The following is a 17101-nucleotide window of genomic DNA, read 5'->3' on the forward strand; positions in this document are numbered from 1 at the left end:
GAAAACAGTACTAGTGTGTATGTGTGTGTGTGTACATGTGTGTGTGTTTTCAAGCACAATCCCATTAAAAACCAGTTCCTTTCATTTCCACTGCTCCCTCCACATGTTTCTTCTGAGTGCAGGAGACAATCAGCCAGGCTGCACTAATACCAACCAGCAAGCTGATGATCCCCACAACCACCGGCACCCACACCGGTATGGAGGAGGGACACTTGGGCACAAGAGCGGTCGGCACGGGACTGGAGCTGGTGGTGGAGTCTGGGACTGGAGCAGCAGTGGTGGTGGGGATCACCGGTAGACCTGGGATGCTGTTCATCTTAGTGAAGATGAAGGGATGAGCCTAAAAGACAGAGAAAGAAGCAGGATAGTGGAAATGTGAATATGTTTAAAGCATCTTTGGAGACTTGTGGCCATACAGTATGTAGTGAAGATTCAAACACAGAGGAGTCATTTTCTGGACTTCTAGTCAAAATGTGGTGGGATGATGTGTCCAATTTCTATACAAAACTATGACTGATCTATCAAACACTATTAACTCTATTTGTGAGATATAACAGTAACATGGCGTGTCTCTCTACAGTCAGTTGAGAGTTGAGGAGTTAGCTCTGTTTATCTCCTATGCAGGCACCATCTTATTGCATTTCTGCTTTATTAGAAAGTACACAGAGGAAAGTGACAGGATAGAGAGAGAGAGAGCTAGAGGATAACATGCAACAACACTTGTGGGCCGGATTCAAACCCACAGCATTGCAAGTACATGATATGTGTCTTGACCAGCCAGAACTCCAGAACTCTTAGTGCCTACTGTACCTCAGAGGGACAGTGAATCTTGGAGCGGTCATATGTGAAGTTGTTGTAAGCCTGCTTCCTTCCCACTGGCTCCAACTGTTAAAACAGAGAAATTGGGTGAAACCACAAACATGCAGAAAAGCACTGATCAATGCACCGCCTCGGTTTGTCCCAGTACGACCGTCCCACCCCTCACCATGTTATTCCAGAGGGCGATGGCCAGCTCAGCGTGCGCCCGCTCACTGATGTGGAAGCAATCCATGGCGAAGAAGCTCAGGTCAGCCTGGCCTTCCTGGTGAAACACGAGGGCATCTCAGCATACATTTGATTATTTGCGTACGGGTGTGCATCTAAATTGTGCGTTCTCTGTGACTTACTCCGATGTAAGGGACAAAGGAATTGCGTAAGTAGGGCTGAAGGACAACGGTGAAGTCCTCTCTTCCATCATAGCGATCCCCAGAGATAAGATAGTGAGTCTCAGCCTAGGAAAAAAAATCAGAAAAAGGAAGGTTAGAGGAATGACAGAGGGAACCCTTGTTTTTTGAAAGTATATAAATAGATATTTGGAAAAGCGCTTTGCTTTTACCTGGTACACCTGATTAATTCGTTTGATCTCTTCAAGCTCTGGAGAGTTTTCCTCTGCATTTATAACACAGGGACAGTTGGCCCTGTAAAAACATATGTTCCCATTAATTCTCCCCTTGCTGAGAATTCAATGAGAATTTCGATGCAACTCCATGACTGATCAAGTGAAAATAACTGGTTCTAAATGCTTAATATTACAGCAGTAAGGCCTGTGAGGAGTGAAAACACACTGCTTATGTATCAACAGCTGAATCAGCAGTTGCTTTGTCGCCAAAGTGGCAAATTTCCAGCGACTGCAAGCGTTCAACTCTGTCCGAGTCAGAGTCAGAGTTGGCAACAGAAGTCCTAATATTGTACACGACTAGCTAGATATGGGCAGGTAATCAAAAACACAGATCAATCAAGATGGAAGGATACAAAACAAACCTCTGCATGAGGGTGCAGACCAGGTCGTTCTTCTTAACTGTTCTCAGGGGATCTATCTGCAAGATCTCCACCACATTGACCAGCAGCCTCGGTACCTACAGACACAGAGAAGGAGAGGAGGGGTGAGAACAGTGAGAAAGGTAGAAAAACATGGCACACTATTCCTCATGACATGAATCTCCTCTAGTTTTGAACATACAGTAGCTCACCTCTTTATAAAGCATGTCCAAGCTGACCATGAGATTGTGGCTGTAATTCTTGGGTGACAGGTTATTCTGCGAAAGGTATATTTGTATTTCAGTACCATATCAAGGAATGCACAGTTAATTTTGTACTGTACATGATAAGGGACACTTACTTGCTCTATGCAATAACTGCAAAGATCATTTCCCCCAATAAATATTGTCAAGAGCTTCCAGTCCTTTTCAAAATCCACCTTCTGTGTGATGGCCGCACAGAGCATGAGCAGGAAAGAGAGAGAGAGAGGGAGAGAGAGAGAGGATTATACTGAGGCATTGCAGAGATTCACATGAGCCATTCAGCATCGGGGGAGACTCACCTTGTTTTCTCTCATGGCCTTGATGAGAACTTGGACTTGCGCTGGCATCTCACTGGAGACACAACAAAGACAGGCAGTAGGTGGTAAGACAGGAGAAATAGACGACTAATACATGGAAGGAGGTTAAGTAAAAGCAAAGCATCTGCACATACGAGGTCTTAGCTCCAGCCACAGCCATGTTGAAGCCCTTCTGCTTTGACCCCTGACCTTTGGAGAAGCCCTGGAGAGAGGGGTTGAACTTCCTCAGGATGTCTGAGAGGATACAAGGGAAATGGTTTTAGTCCACTTGTCAGATGGGGAAAAAGGTCTGGAGTATGTGATGTGAATGTGTGGAATTCTCTCAATATGTAGCAGGGCATTGCTGAAACTTAAGTTTAAAAAAGTTAGGATATATTTCGCTTGTGTAGCTCAATATCAAACTGTAAAGATGATGTTTTGTTGTATTCACTTCTCCTAAATCTGATTTATCACACTGAAAATGGCATCCAATAAGTGATAATAATGAAAAGAATGTTCCTCAGCATAACACAGTATCCAATCTCTATCTCCTATGGTAGAGAAATAGTCATTTCTGTCATGTATGAATAATCATTCATTCACAAAACATGTGGAATAAACTCACTTGGTAGTGTTGTGACAGTCTCTAGAGTCGCATCCCCTCCAATGCTGCAGAAAAAAGCAACAAACAGTGTGGTTTGTACAATACCAAGCAGTGAAACAGTGCATATTATGGACTCATTGACCCTGCAGGGTTACTGTACCTCCATGCGACTCCCTTATACTCTCTCTTGAGGTCAAACAGGCTCTTTGCTTTAGCGGCAGTACCCGCCTGCAAACAGAGGACAAGCAAAGCCTCAGCACCATGTGAAGACACAGAGAAGAAATTGCAGAAGGCACAGAGAGATGGCTTGGCACAGATAAACACAACTGCTCAATCAAAGTGGCAACAATAGTAAAGACTTGGACATGAAAGGGGCAATCATCACCAGTGCAAGTTGGATGGCTGATAACGAATGATTAGAGGGCTCATAGTTCAGTAACGGCATTAGCTGATGTCAGCAGGTTCACAGTCGGCGCCGAATGCTGAATGTTCCGCTTTCTCTCTCTCACTCACTCACACACACACACACACACACACACACATTCTCAAGAATTTTGTGTAATGTAGCCTAAAGTAGGTGAAAGACATTTTTGGAAAAGCTGCACAGAAAAAATGTCAAATATTTTCTATGAATCCAGCTGTCTAGTATGATATGTCTCCTTACTCATTCTTATGAATTGAATTGCCTTTACTTGGGTTCTGTTTGATGTTATATGTTGACACTTACAGTGGAGGAGTCTCCCAGCGCTGCCACCACCTTGATGTCTGCTGGTCTCAGCTTGTGAACTATGGATGATGAAAAGAGCACATCCAGTTCATAATGACACAATCATCCCCGCTGTTTGCTGATAATGGTTTTATGATTGTTTCTCCGTCTCACCTGAAGTAGGCACAGAGTCGGATGGAGCAAGGTCCAGGCAGGAGAAGTCACTTCCCCAGTTCTGGGGGGAAAAGAGACACGGTCAGACATCGGCAATGTGCAGAATGACCTCAAGAAAGTCACTTAAATAGTCTTCTTTAAAAAATGAACTTCCAAGATGTAGATATGCTTACAGGGATTGGTCCAGGCGTTGGTGCAGGGCCGCCATAGGTGTAATTGCTGTTGTTATAGGTACGAACATATGGTGAAGTCTGAGAATAAAAAGAAGAATCACATTGTATTAACATTACATGATGGCAGTAGATGACTATAGTGGTATGCAGCCTTATGGTATAGGAAAATGAAACGTACATTCACAAATATTACTCATTTTCAATAAAAGAAGCATGGGTAGTCCATTCAATTAATAAAGGAGACACAGCAGAGGAGGTTCTGGCAAGATTCAAATGTAGATCTGGAGGCTCCAGATGCAGGGGTTGTTAGCCATCACACCATCTCTGGCCACATTCATACATTACACAATATAATATTCCTAGCACAGATTGTGTGATTAATCACAATTTCCTACCTTGGATGGACATTTCAGGCTAATGTCAGCAGAAAATTCCTGTTTGGCAGTTTTATTACCCAGAGGCTCCAGCTATGGGAAAACAAGAGCCGGAGTGAGAGTTGCATATTATTCAGTACATGTATGTATAATATGTATATATGTAAAAATGTATATATGGCATCACATTGTAACACAATAATGATAATTGAATCATAATCATTGCATAAGCACTTTGTAACATAAAATGGACTTGGGTAAAACTCAACTGTGCTTCTGAAAACACTAAGCAATTAAAAATATAGTATATGTGTTGGATGCAGAAATAATTGGGGGGGACAATTCATCCTTCTAATATTGAAGGGGACATGCCCCCCTGTTTCCCACCAAATCTACGCCTATGATGCATGTATAGTGAAATAATGGCATATGCATGAAATAATAGCTTTTGTCTGACAGGTTCCTACCATGTTGTTCCAGAGGGAGCGAGCCATCAGCGTCTGGGCCTTCTGGCTGAGGTGGAAGCAGTCAGCGCTGAAGAAGGAGCGGTCAGGACGCCCATCCTGTGGAACAGACCGAAGGCCATGTGAGTGTGTGAGCCTTGCTGGGTCCTGACTTTGTTTCATTTATCAGAGCAGCATAATACAGAAGGAATTTGGCCCATGCTAGTGCTTTAGCATACAGTATGTTAAGTGACCAATCCACTCGTCACATATTAGGTAAGGTCACCGATGGGGTAAACTCCCCAAAAGTCGGTGTAGTCCTTCAGTGAGGGACGGTGCAGTGTTTCTCACCGGCAGCTTGGGGACAATGACTTCTCTGAAGAAAGGCTGGACGACCACGGTGAAGTCTGAGCGGGTGTCGTACCGGCCGGACTCCACAAGCTCATTCAGCACATGCTGAAAGAAAGTGGAGAAGGTGACGATGCATGGGGATACAGAGGCGGGGCATTTCTGTGATCGCAGTATGGCTTCCTAGTCCGTCCTACCTGATAGCCTCTATTGAGGTCCTCCACCTTCTGAAGAGCTTTAGAGCCGGGCTTTGGCCTGATGACGCAAGGACACAGAATACTGGCAAGGGAGAGATAACGGGGTATTATACCAACTTTTATGATTATTTCTTTATGACATTTCTGCTTTATCATAGCGAGAGGATTACATAGATCATGAGCTGGATTCAAACGCATGACATTTTGAATACACACACGCTTCTGGACCGTTAGGAGACCTCAAGATGTTAGAGACTGGATTAATTAAAATGATACGCACATCCTGCTCTTCCACTAGTGCGGGATAAGGATTAAACTGCAAAATTGCTACAATACAAAATTGGTGGAGCAAGAATCTTGTGCGGACCTACTTAAATGCAGACTGCAAATGATAAATGAATTGACACTCACTTGACCAGCCAGGTGGGGCATTTAAGTGAAGTGTCCATGTGCATTTCTCTTAGTGGGGTGATGTGAAGAGGCTCCACTAGGTTGACCAGAGCCCGCGGCACCTGACGGATATAAACTCAGTTAATGCTAACATATGATTAAGGGGACCTTCATATAGAATGTAGCAGCACATCTATTGATCTCACCTCTTTATGAAGATAATCAAGGCCTTCACGAATGTGACGAACATAATTCTCTACAGAGTAATACAGCTGTGGGAATGAGTAGAAAGGGGAGAAGTTTTAAGGTAGTGTCTTTTAGCGCTCCTTTTCCTCATGAAAACTCTTCTTTAGCACTCACAGAATTGTAGCAGTGGTCACAGATGTCGTTGCCACCAACAAAAATGGTGATCATCTTCCAGTCGGTCTCAAAATTGATACGCTGTGTACAAAAGGAGAATGTCAGCCTCTGGTTTTGCTATTTGCTATCATTCATGGGTAACAACATATAGAGTAAAGAGTTAGAGTGAAAGCGTTATATTACCAACAGATTAAAAGTAAATATAGATGTTCTTACAGAGTCATTCTTCATCCTTGCCACCATGGCTCGCACCTGCGATGGTATGTCCCTTAAAACACATACACAATTGCATATCACAATTAAACAGCAAAAAGTTAAAGGGGCATTTCAACCATAACACTTACATCCAAACTCTGTTCTATCTTAGTTTTCAAAGTATGATTCTCTAGGAGAGGTTTTCATCAGTAGTCAAGCACACAAACATGCTTTTTAAATCATTTTCATCATTTCACTAATAAATCAGCTTTGTTCTTTATTGCATTGCCCCTTTAAAGCTGATATTCTGTGCTTAAAGACTACTTAGAGGCTGCTGATAGGCCTCTGATGGGACTCACCTGCTTCTTTCTCCTGCTACAGCCTGGTTGAGGAAAGCCTGAGGAGTGTCCTGCTTCCCCATGCCGACAGAGTAACCAGTCAGGAGGGGGTTAAAATGCTTTAAGATGTCTGTATTAAAAAAAGAAAAGAGTTAAGCATGAACAGTGGCCAGTCCTAGAGCAACAACCACAGCAGTGAATATCAGCTGTGAGCATGGATATATCTCAAACTGGAAGACAAGGAATGAGACTCACTGGGCAGTGTGGTGACTGTGGTGAGGTTTTCATCTCCTCCAATACTGGGGAAGACAAATAATACAGTGGTGAACTCCATGTGTGTCTACCTTTGCGTAGCATAATCATTGCATACCAGAGACTTCCTGCTCTAACACTGGTTTCTCTATTCACTTTATGGTATTTACGTCCCGTTTTTAGAGGAAATGAGAAATTATAAAAACACTGCAACTCAAATAACCTACATTACATTCAAACTAAAGAAATAGGTAGCTGTGGAACCATATTAATACCATGCAATGCTGCATAAAGTTACAGTGTAAACATTATTCTGAAATGTTGTGTGATGGTTGTGTTGTGATAATGACCAACCTCCAGGATAAGCCCCTGTACTGACGCAGGACATCCAGTAAGTTGTTAGGGCCGGATCCAACACCATTGCCTGCCTGCCAATTACAGATATTATTATTAATTAGAGATTATGATAACATAAGACCCAGTCTTTTTCCCAACTCACCCCATGATAGATTGTCTGTCCTTCCCCAGGAAAAATAAACCAGTATACCAAGTTTCTCCCTCTATTACAGATATCAAAGAGTGATTCTGTTATACTCTGTTACACTGCTGTACTTTGTTCCAAGTCTTTGATGTAAGTGTCCCAAGGCATTGAGATCTTTGGACTATTCACAGGGGAGGCCCAGACTCTCTAGTCGATTGATGCAATGACAGAATGAGGCAGGCCCATAGCTAGATAGAATAAGTAAGTACCGAAAGTAGAACTTGACTCAGGGGTAAGGACTGAAAGTTTGAGCCCAACCTGACAAAAACTGGAAAACTTTCTGTCCTGACCCGAACCAAGCTCAAGAAATATAGCTTTTTGTGAGGCCAAACCCCACTGAAAGCCAAAATCGGTAACAAATTTCTCACGATAAGATTCTAAGAACATTTCTGAATGCAAGACTTTTCAAGAAGACATTCAACTCAACCATAGTCCATTGCATCCAGTCAGATCCAATTGGTAGATTGGAGCTTTAGTTCTACAAACATTTCTGCTGCTTTCAGCTGCTCTGGAGGTAGAAATAATCTCATTGGCTGTGTTAAACATCAAAGAACCAGTTTTTCAGGTTTTTATTTAAAAAATATATAAATGCCAATGACTTTTTTTCCCCATCCATTCATGCTGATGACATTCATGATGTTGGAAGATCAGCAGCTAGCAAACTAGCTTACATATATAGCTATAGGCTAGTATGGCTAGTTTGAACTTGGAAGGTCAGCTAGCCTAACTAACTAACCTAGATAACTCAGTATGGCTAGATTGCATATTTTCTATTAGTAGCAAGAAAACTAGGCTTCATCATATTAACTAATTCTTCTCGCCTTTTTAATTTGACTTCAGCCTAATGTTACCTAGCCAGAAACACTGTGGTTCTTTGACTCCATCCATTGAGGTTCAACTCAACTTTATATAACTAAAACTCCATATTTCACCCAGCAGAGTCCAGTCGGGTTCAGAAATAAATGTCAAGTCCACTAAGTCATTTCTCAGGATTATAACAGAATGGTAACAGATAAACAGAAAGCAGGAACCCAACAAAGGTTCACTCACTGTCAGAGAGTCTCCCACAGCAGCCACTACTTTGATGTCCCCAGGCCGGAGCGCATGGACTGGGAAGATACAGGACATCACATCAGGATAATAATCAATATTCAACATTAAAAAGTATTTTAGAATATGTGCAATCCATTCCATTTACTTTCATTGGCTGGAGTAGTACGATTATGTAATAGCACTGTTTGAAAGAACTTAAATTCAAGTTTGAGAGAAATGGCTTCATTCCCTCCAATTTACACTTCCATTGCTTCAAACAGGAGGAGAGCACCAATTTCTATAGCACAAAAATCTGTAAACTTTTTAGATGTTGTCAAAGGAGGCTTGAATAGAGATCAATAGGATAGGCTTCTAAAAATTCAGAACTTTCTCTTGTAAACATACTTTATCAGAAGCTTTTCAACATCCTCCAATATAAATGATACATGAAGTCAAACAACTTGGATAACTTAGTCTCATTCATTTCTCCAAACAGAGATGTTAATCACTTTCAACATGCTATTCTGTTCTTGAAACATGCAATACATTGTACTGAAAACCTGTACATGCTGTATGAATGAAGTCTGACTGACTGATTAATGTGACGAGTTTCAACAAAGGAACAACAATCATTTCTGTGCGTCTATAGTAGTGTGAGCTTATCTGAAACATGTACTATAATACGTTGATAAGATTATGGTATCATGTGCAGGCAGCTGTAGTAAAACCTAAAGTGTTCAATACAAACTACACACAGTTTGTATTCCTTCATCATAAAATACAGAGGCAGAGGATGTGTGTTGTTATGCTGAGCCCAGCAGACACAGAGCAGATACAGTAAAAGTACTTATCATTCTATATCTCTGCATAATCATTAATGTAGCCTATGTGTAGTACAAATGACCCCTATACAGATCTAAACTTTTCCCATATAGTGCGTAAAGTTATGCAAAGTAACACAAAATAATAATGATAATAATAATAATGTAATACAACTTGCTTTGCACACAATAAATTGTTTTGTGTTGTCTATGCTCCTGCTTCTGTTTTTTTTTTTTTTTTTTTTACAAATTATTGCAAAATATTAGATGTTCAAAGATGTTCAAATGGAATGCAAACTTTTTTTTCTTAGGTTACATTACATAAGGTAACATGGCATGACCTGAGGATGATGAGGATGAGGATCTGACCATACTGTACCATACTCTAACATAACATAATATAATGTTACATAACACAATGTAATGCAATGTAACACAATGCAATGCAATGTAACGCAATGCAACACACGGCAACCTATTGTACATTTCGGCACCTAAGAACTGTAATGATTAACTATTACTAACTATTCTTGTTCATATTCTATGTACAGTGATGATCCAAAAGAGCGCTCAGGGTCTTACCTGAGGTGGGCGGGGAGGCTGAGGGGCTCAGGTCCTCACATGGCAGCTCTGTGCCTGTAACCTGACCGGACACACAGAGCACATCCACAGTCACAACTACACAGCAGGCGCACAACAATGCTGCCAAGGCCTCCATGTGGCTGGAGAGCAGAGGAAAATACTCACTGGGTTAAGGAGAGGAGCGACATCACTGTGGTGATAATACGAAGGAGAGTTTCCCTCCGTCCTTACGAATGGTCGGTCCTGGAGAAAGAGGGGAGGGCAGAGAGGGAGATATGTAGGTGGAGAGAGAGGGACAGATAGCGAGAGAGAATATATGTGGAGGAGGAATGAGGAGAAAGAAGAGAGAAGTGAAGGAGAGAGGGGAAAAAACAAGGGTATTTATTCACCATGCCATATTAGTGTGACACACTGAAGCCTATTCAGCTGCTTCAAACTTTGTCACTATGGGTGCAGAAGGGTTTAACAACAGTTTTCTCACCTCGCTGGGACATGGCACTGTGATGATCATTCCATTGTCCTCTGTGTTATGTTGGCCACTTGTGGGCTGCAGCTGAAAAGACAGACAAGTCATTCTCCTCTCGTTTGCATCAACGGGGAGGACAATGACAGTGCGTGTGTGTGTGTGTGTGTGTGTGTAAGAGAGAGAGAAATATGTGAGGAAATGAGAACAATTTGACCAGCCCTCACTTGGAAAATTGACCATTTTGGAGAGAAGACTTAAGTGCATGGTTAGAGTTAGAATTCTAGAGAAGAGGAGGGTGTAGATAGTTTAGACTGGTTTATGCCTCACCAGGTTTGTCCACATCTGAACCATCATTTCATCAGTTTGCCGTGATGCTTGTGATTCCGAAGGAGTCCTCCCACTCTGTTGAAACAAAAAAAATGTATGTTAGATGCATAATATAAATCTATAGCTCTTCTTGCAGCAAGACAACCAGCACACTGTATCCACTACTTTTGTTCGACATCTCGTAGACTTTTTAGGGTCAAATACGTATTGGTTGAATTCAAATAGGGATGCAAAATTGTGCAAGCGAAAGGCACTATGGGGTGGAAGGTTTAGGGATGATGTCAGCCTGTCACTCACAGCGATAGAGGCGGGGTCTGTGATGAAAGGCGCGTCCTGCAGAACGACAGTGAAGTCATCTCTGTCTCCGTACCAACGCTTCTTTACAACGTGCTCAGCCAAGGACTCCTGTTGAAAGTAAATAAGTTTGAGTCATTTAACTGTAAAGTGTTACTATATATTTCGGGAAGAGATACTATGCTGGATAATGGAGATGCAGAGGAGACAGTGACAAACCTGCAGCACTTGAGTCAGCATGGCCCTCACAAGTCTGAGCTCTCCTTCACTGTTTGTTTCAGTACATGAACACAACCTGTCAGCAAAATACAGCAGATTCATCTCATTAAAACAGTCATGATATTTGGAGACAGCTTCATTTATGGCATTCCTCCTTTGATAATGAACAAAATTCAACAGAGTGTCACACTGCAATATGGACTTACCTGTTCTGGAAAGTGTCATACTCCCCGTCCCATAATGCAACACTGACAATGGTCCGCTTCAGCTACAAAGACATGGGACACAGTCATGAGCATTAAAGTGGCAAGGGTGTAAATATTGGTAATAGAACAGTAGTGAATGTGGAGGAAAATCTATAATCTATCACAAACCTGAGAGTGCAGCAACTGCAGAGCTTCATCCACCTCCTGAACTGCTGCTCTGATAATGGACTCCACCTGCACACACAATTACAGCCAGTTACAGGGAAACAAGCATGCTTTTTCTTACAGTTATTCCAGTCTCAGCACAGTTGGTTTGGCCCTTACACTCCTTAACCAGTTGTAATGTGATTTTATATGGATTTAAGATGATTGTACTGTTGGACTTTGTAAGTAACTTTGTAAGGGGACTTTGTATGTAAAATCGCCCTGGATTAGAGCAAATGCTCAATGCTGAAAATATAATGTAGAATACAATTTGTATAAATAAGAATTGTAGATACAAGATTTCTGATAGGTTTGCATTCAGGAAAGTTCTGAGTGTGTAACTTGCTGTTGATAAGAAGGAAGAACCTGGACTCTGTAACTTCAGTATACGAGGCTACAAAGTTTATCGAAGATGGGAACATAGAGAACATGTGAGAACAGGACATGTCTGCCTCTTGGCTTGACTCCTGTGAGACAAACCCTTATGTCATCATCTGAAGGGCCATTCATATACAGTATACCCCTAAACAGTAAACTCATGACATCAGAATAAAGCTCTTACCTGCTGTTCCTCGCAGGCACAGAGCTGATCCACTTGAACAAAGAGCAGCACCAGCTTCCAGTCTCCATCCGCATCAATGGCCTGTAGGAGAAACAGTATCATACCAGTAACTGGAAAGCTCTTTTACGCCTGTAAGACTTTGCTTTGAGATCAAAGGGACACTTGAACATTTTGAATTTTTGTTAGCTGTATGCCTTGGTTTCAATATAGAATGCTTGCAACACTGACAAGCCATTTTTAGGTAAATTGAAACACAAATGTCGATTTTTTTTTTCACAATATACAAGGATCTGATGAATACATTCAACCAAGTAAAATTCTAAATGTCTAAATATCATTTTAGGTGGTAATGAAGCATTTGAGTACCTGATTGCTCTGGAGGTAGAGAGACACTTCCCCCGCCTGCTCCACCAGAGTCCTACAAACAGAAAGAAAAATCTTCTTGACAGCAGCAAAATATGATTGTAAGCATAATTCTCATGTTTCAGAAAGCGTTTGTGGCCATTTGTACCTGTGCTGGACAAACTGAGGGCGGTACAGGTTTGTTTCATCCAAGATGGGACTGATCAGTGCAGGGTTGAACAGGGTCATCAGCTCTGACAGAGGGAAATTAATACAATTTTAAAGCCCAAATCCAGAATTTATTTGCCCGTATACCTTGTAGTTATATTGACACAGATTCTAAAAAAAACATGGACTTGAACATGAAAAATAGGCTCTCTATAATTTTCATTTCAAGCTGTCACATATCGCATCAAACCCTCGGCTAATCAATTTGAGATTAAGAAAATGTCTTCAATCCAGGGAATCACAAGATAAACAAAACCAGTATTTTAAATCTTAAGGAAATGAAACTTTAAAGCATGCTGTACATTGCTAATGTCTGTCGGTCGAGACAATCAGTGCATGTACATGTGATCTGTATAATGTACCGGCAGCTTTACTTTATCTTATGAGAGACTTTGCAATAAAAAGATAACAGGCCACAGACTTGGAGTAAGGAGATTGTATTGGGGTTCATTGGTTAGTTAAAGATATCAGTGTAGTAAAGATAGCACACAGTAGGATAATAGGATGAATTGGATGAATTATTTACACTGAGTACTCTAGATATTATTTTATATCCTTGTTAAGGTCAAATACGGCTGTTTTGTTGCCTCTTCATATTGTGATCACAAATCTGAATACATCAATGAACAGAAGATTCTGAATATTATTGTGGAAATACAAAGACAACATCAAACAGGATTAGGTGTTCGTATGCCTCAGTATGCTGACTATTATATCATCATATCCCTGCTGTCATATTTGGGTGTCTTGAAATTCAGGATATTGTTGATGGTGTACGGCTTTTACATGTATTCATACATGCACCACTGAATAGGAGAGGTGGGTCACCCTGCCTTAAAGAGCTGCTAACTCTAACAAATTTCATTGTCCTGGGTTTCAATGGAGAGTTTTAGTGTCACATGATGCTCTAAATGCTGTTTCAGAGGCTTTTCCACCCTGACAAGAACACAATTCTAGGGGGAAACACTGAATCCTTGTAATTTTCTGGCATGAGAATGGAAAAATTGAAAGATATTAAATAAAAAAAGCTACAGTATGGTGTAATGCAGAAGAGAATGTAAAGGTTGGGAGTTTACCTTGGAGTCTTGATACCACTTTGGACAGCTCACTGCTGCAGGGAAACAAAGGGTCACAGGTTTGAATTTGGCTCAACAGTCTTGAATTTCAGAAATATCACTGCATGGTTGAAGCTCACCTGTGCATGTGAAGACCAATGGAGGAGAGAACAGCCACATCTGAGGGCTGAACGCTGTTAACTTCAGAGACAAAATTAATCATTTCAATTGAATTTCATCATTGTGAGTATTCAAGTTTCAACAAATGTGAAATAAAATATTCTTGCAGTAGTTGGGGCTATGAGACTGTAGGGAACGGGGCTCATATTCAGAGGGAAAAACATGATATTTAACAACAGGCTACATGTATTAATCCATTGTACAAACAGGAAAATTCAGCCTAGAACAAAACTCATACATTGTATGATGCTCCTGTGATCTTAGAGAAAGCAAAAGTCTTTCCTAAAGCCTGAAACTAGAAAATCTATAATCTGTGATTTCACTGACTTTCCCAGTGGGAGAACAGATTTGTGGAAACCCTGACAGTTCACCGGCTGCTTTTCCTGGCTTATAGACACATTCTCAGGTTCAGAAACTGTTTGCACTACTGTGAAATTTTTGTGAAAAGTTCATTTTTGTCTCCCACGCTTGTGCCTCTTGAGAATATCAGATTTGAATCTTAGTTCTGTGTCCTCTTGATTTGGGAGACAGTTTCTCATCCTTGTGAATATTAATGTAGATTTCCATGCATAACTGTCTTTATATAAGATCAGTTAAAGTAATAGAAACAGTTTTTTCTCTATTACCATCACTGATCTTTTACAAAGACTGTTACCAAAGTTACCCTAGACCAAACTCTAGACCACATGGACTAAATATATTTTGAGATTTTGCTTCAAGTTTTGCTTTCTTCCCTAATGGTTAGGGCACACAGAATGTGAAAATCTTAATTTTCTTTTGACAAAACCAAATTTCTTTGTTGATGTGTATTATCAATGTGACATACTTTATACCAAACCTGGCTTTTCAAGGCTATATTAGTAGTGGCATATGTTCTGCTGATAATGCACCCATAAAATCAACATAAAATCATCAGGATTAGCATGAAGTAACTATTAGGGAAATTTGAAGCAAAATTTCTGAATATATACAGTATATAGACTATGTGGTTGTGAATTTGGTCTAGAAAAGGAGTATAATAATGCATTTTGTTGAGTTATAATACCACAAAATCATACATCACTATCAGTACTGGATATCCATTAATTGTCTTCCCCAGTCATTGTCTACATATATCGTAGCCATAAATCATGTATAGCTCTAACAGAGAACTGGTGTCCATGTGACTTACCAGTGGAAGGGGGGGACTGGGAGGGGAGCGACTGGGGGCAAGGCAGTGCAGAGACTGGAGGCAAGGGGAGATAAGAAATACAGTAAGATATTAGGGTCAAACATTAAACACAGTGTTAACAAATATAACTGAAAGACAAGGCATGGTTTGAAAATGAACAGCCATACAGAATATTATTATTCATACCATTTTAATGTTATATGAAATAAAGAAAAGCCGAAGGAAATTTTGAGGTCTTGGTGCAGCAGAAAATTTGTGATATTAATTATTTATAAGATCTGTCAAATCCCAAAGGTGATTGAAAAAAGCAAAAAAAAATATGATTTGTAATTTTCTGACTGAAAATGTAAGCATAAGATTGTCACAGCTGCAAATTGAACTTCACCAAAAATGCCTTAACCTAAGTATTTAAGTATACTTGTCTTTCTTCCGCTGAAGTTTGTCAAAAATGATGATCAGGTACAACTTCACTACATCAATCCTACTCTGTAAATCAGCTTCACCAGTTTAAAACAGAAGCAATCAGATTCCACACCATCAGATCTATAATGAACAAAGCTGCAGCATTTCCAGAGTGAGACGAGCATTAAAGCACAAACAGCAGAGACCTGGTGTCCATGTGAGGCCCAGCAGTGGGATCAGCAGCAGCAGTCGAAGCATCCTTTTGCCTGCTTTGGTCACAGTTTTGTCCTTGTGGCTCTTTTCTGCAGCGGTCAGTTGTCTGTCTGTGTCACTGGCAGCTCTACCTGGCCGGTACACTCTATACATCATTAATATGCGTGGGGGGGTGGGACCGGCCCGCTGCTCAAAGGGCACGGCCATGACACTTAAAGGTTCATAATGAAATAATAACGCTGATAAGGCCATTATGACACTTTGTGTTGTATTGAGTGAAAGGACGCTTGATGACTGGAGCGACTGCTTCGCAATGTGTTCTGTGTTTCAAGATTAAACTGTATTTTCTGTTTCATTAAAAACACGTTTATATTTGGCTGAGTTATAACAATAAATTTGAGAACCTACAATACCAGACAAAGGCATCAAACACTACTAAAATATCACAATGCTCTTCTAACTTGTCTATAGTAAGTAAGTAATTTATTTTTCAAAGTGTCATGCACCAAAAGGTGCCCAGCCCACATGGGCTTACAAGACACTACAAACATAAGAAACAAGAGCAATAACATAGTGAGAGCGAAAGAACAAATATAATACACCTCCATACATGTCAAACAATGTCAAACCAAATATGAACACAATCCTGCTCCTTAGACATTACAGCTATAAAACATAATTTAGGCACATCTGAGGCACAGACTGTGCCTTTAACACATTAAACATAAAGCGCCCTCCTACGCTGTTGGTAGGCATTAACACAAACTGAGCTAGGTGAAACACTTTGTCTGTAAACAGGTACTGAAGTCTACATTCATCAGACATAGAAAACAAATCAGGACATTCTGCAGACATTTTACGGAAAAGCCTATATCTAAGATTGTGATATAATGTACATTACAATAGATAAGCTGAAGGAAATCGTACATACCATAATATACTATATTTACTTGTGGGGTCAGGCCTAATCAAGACAAGTAGAGTTACAAAAGAAAGTAAGTTCATGATTACAACATTTCTCAGTTAAAAAGAACTATTCCTTATCTGTTCTGGGGCAAGATAAGAGTGAAGCTAAGCTCGTTATCTGTTGGTTTTACAAACTATATAACGTTCCATTAAATCAAACCATTAAACAATTTGGTCGCTATGCTACAATCTGCACATCTGCATCCACACAGCAGTTAAACAAACTCAAATGAACAGCAAATGTCTGGCAGACCCACTCAGATGAATTCAGCTAGTATCAGCTTGAACCAGATTGATGAGACATAATGAGGAAAGGTGTTTTGAAACACCCAATATACAAAACCCTGACCTTGCTGACTTGACGTCTCTGATACAGCAGT

At 40.6% G+C, this 17101-nt stretch overlaps 1 protein-coding gene across 1 annotated transcript; it reads right to left on the bottom strand.

The window, feature by feature from the left end:
- Positions 1-64: 64 nt before the first annotated feature.
- LOC139640598 (phospholipase B1, membrane-associated-like) lies at positions 65-15800 on the bottom strand. Its single transcript, XM_071514773.1, has 43 exons — positions 15749-15800; positions 15141-15194; positions 13930-13990; positions 13811-13845; positions 12676-12760; positions 12531-12582; positions 12165-12245; positions 11567-11632; positions 11399-11460; positions 11193-11268; positions 10977-11084; positions 10680-10754; positions 10368-10439; positions 10052-10129; positions 9887-9947; positions 8502-8560; positions 7265-7338; positions 6914-6957; positions 6680-6788; positions 6342-6393; positions 6126-6206; positions 5972-6037; positions 5787-5887; positions 5376-5457; positions 5182-5286; positions 4855-4950; positions 4409-4480; positions 4014-4091; positions 3841-3901; positions 3688-3746; positions 3121-3188; positions 2982-3025; positions 2512-2611; positions 2360-2411; positions 2159-2239; positions 2010-2075; positions 1801-1895; positions 1376-1457; positions 1167-1271; positions 986-1081; positions 811-885; positions 293-340; positions 65-211 (listed from the first exon to the last, which is right to left on the bottom strand). Exons 1-43 carry the CDS (start codon positions 15798-15800, stop codon positions 65-67), a joined length of 3216 nt encoding a protein of 1071 aa, XP_071370874.1.
- Positions 15801-17101: the final 1301 nt, after the last annotated feature.

The sequence above is a fragment of the Centroberyx affinis genome, unplaced genomic scaffold, assembly GCF_046629955.1.
Source record: "Centroberyx affinis isolate AG114_WGS23_722 - 3 ecotype Tasmania unplaced genomic scaffold, CSIRO-AGI_Caff_v1 ptg000290l_1, whole genome shotgun sequence".
Lineage (NCBI taxonomy): Eukaryota > Metazoa > Chordata > Actinopteri > Beryciformes > Berycidae > Centroberyx > Centroberyx affinis.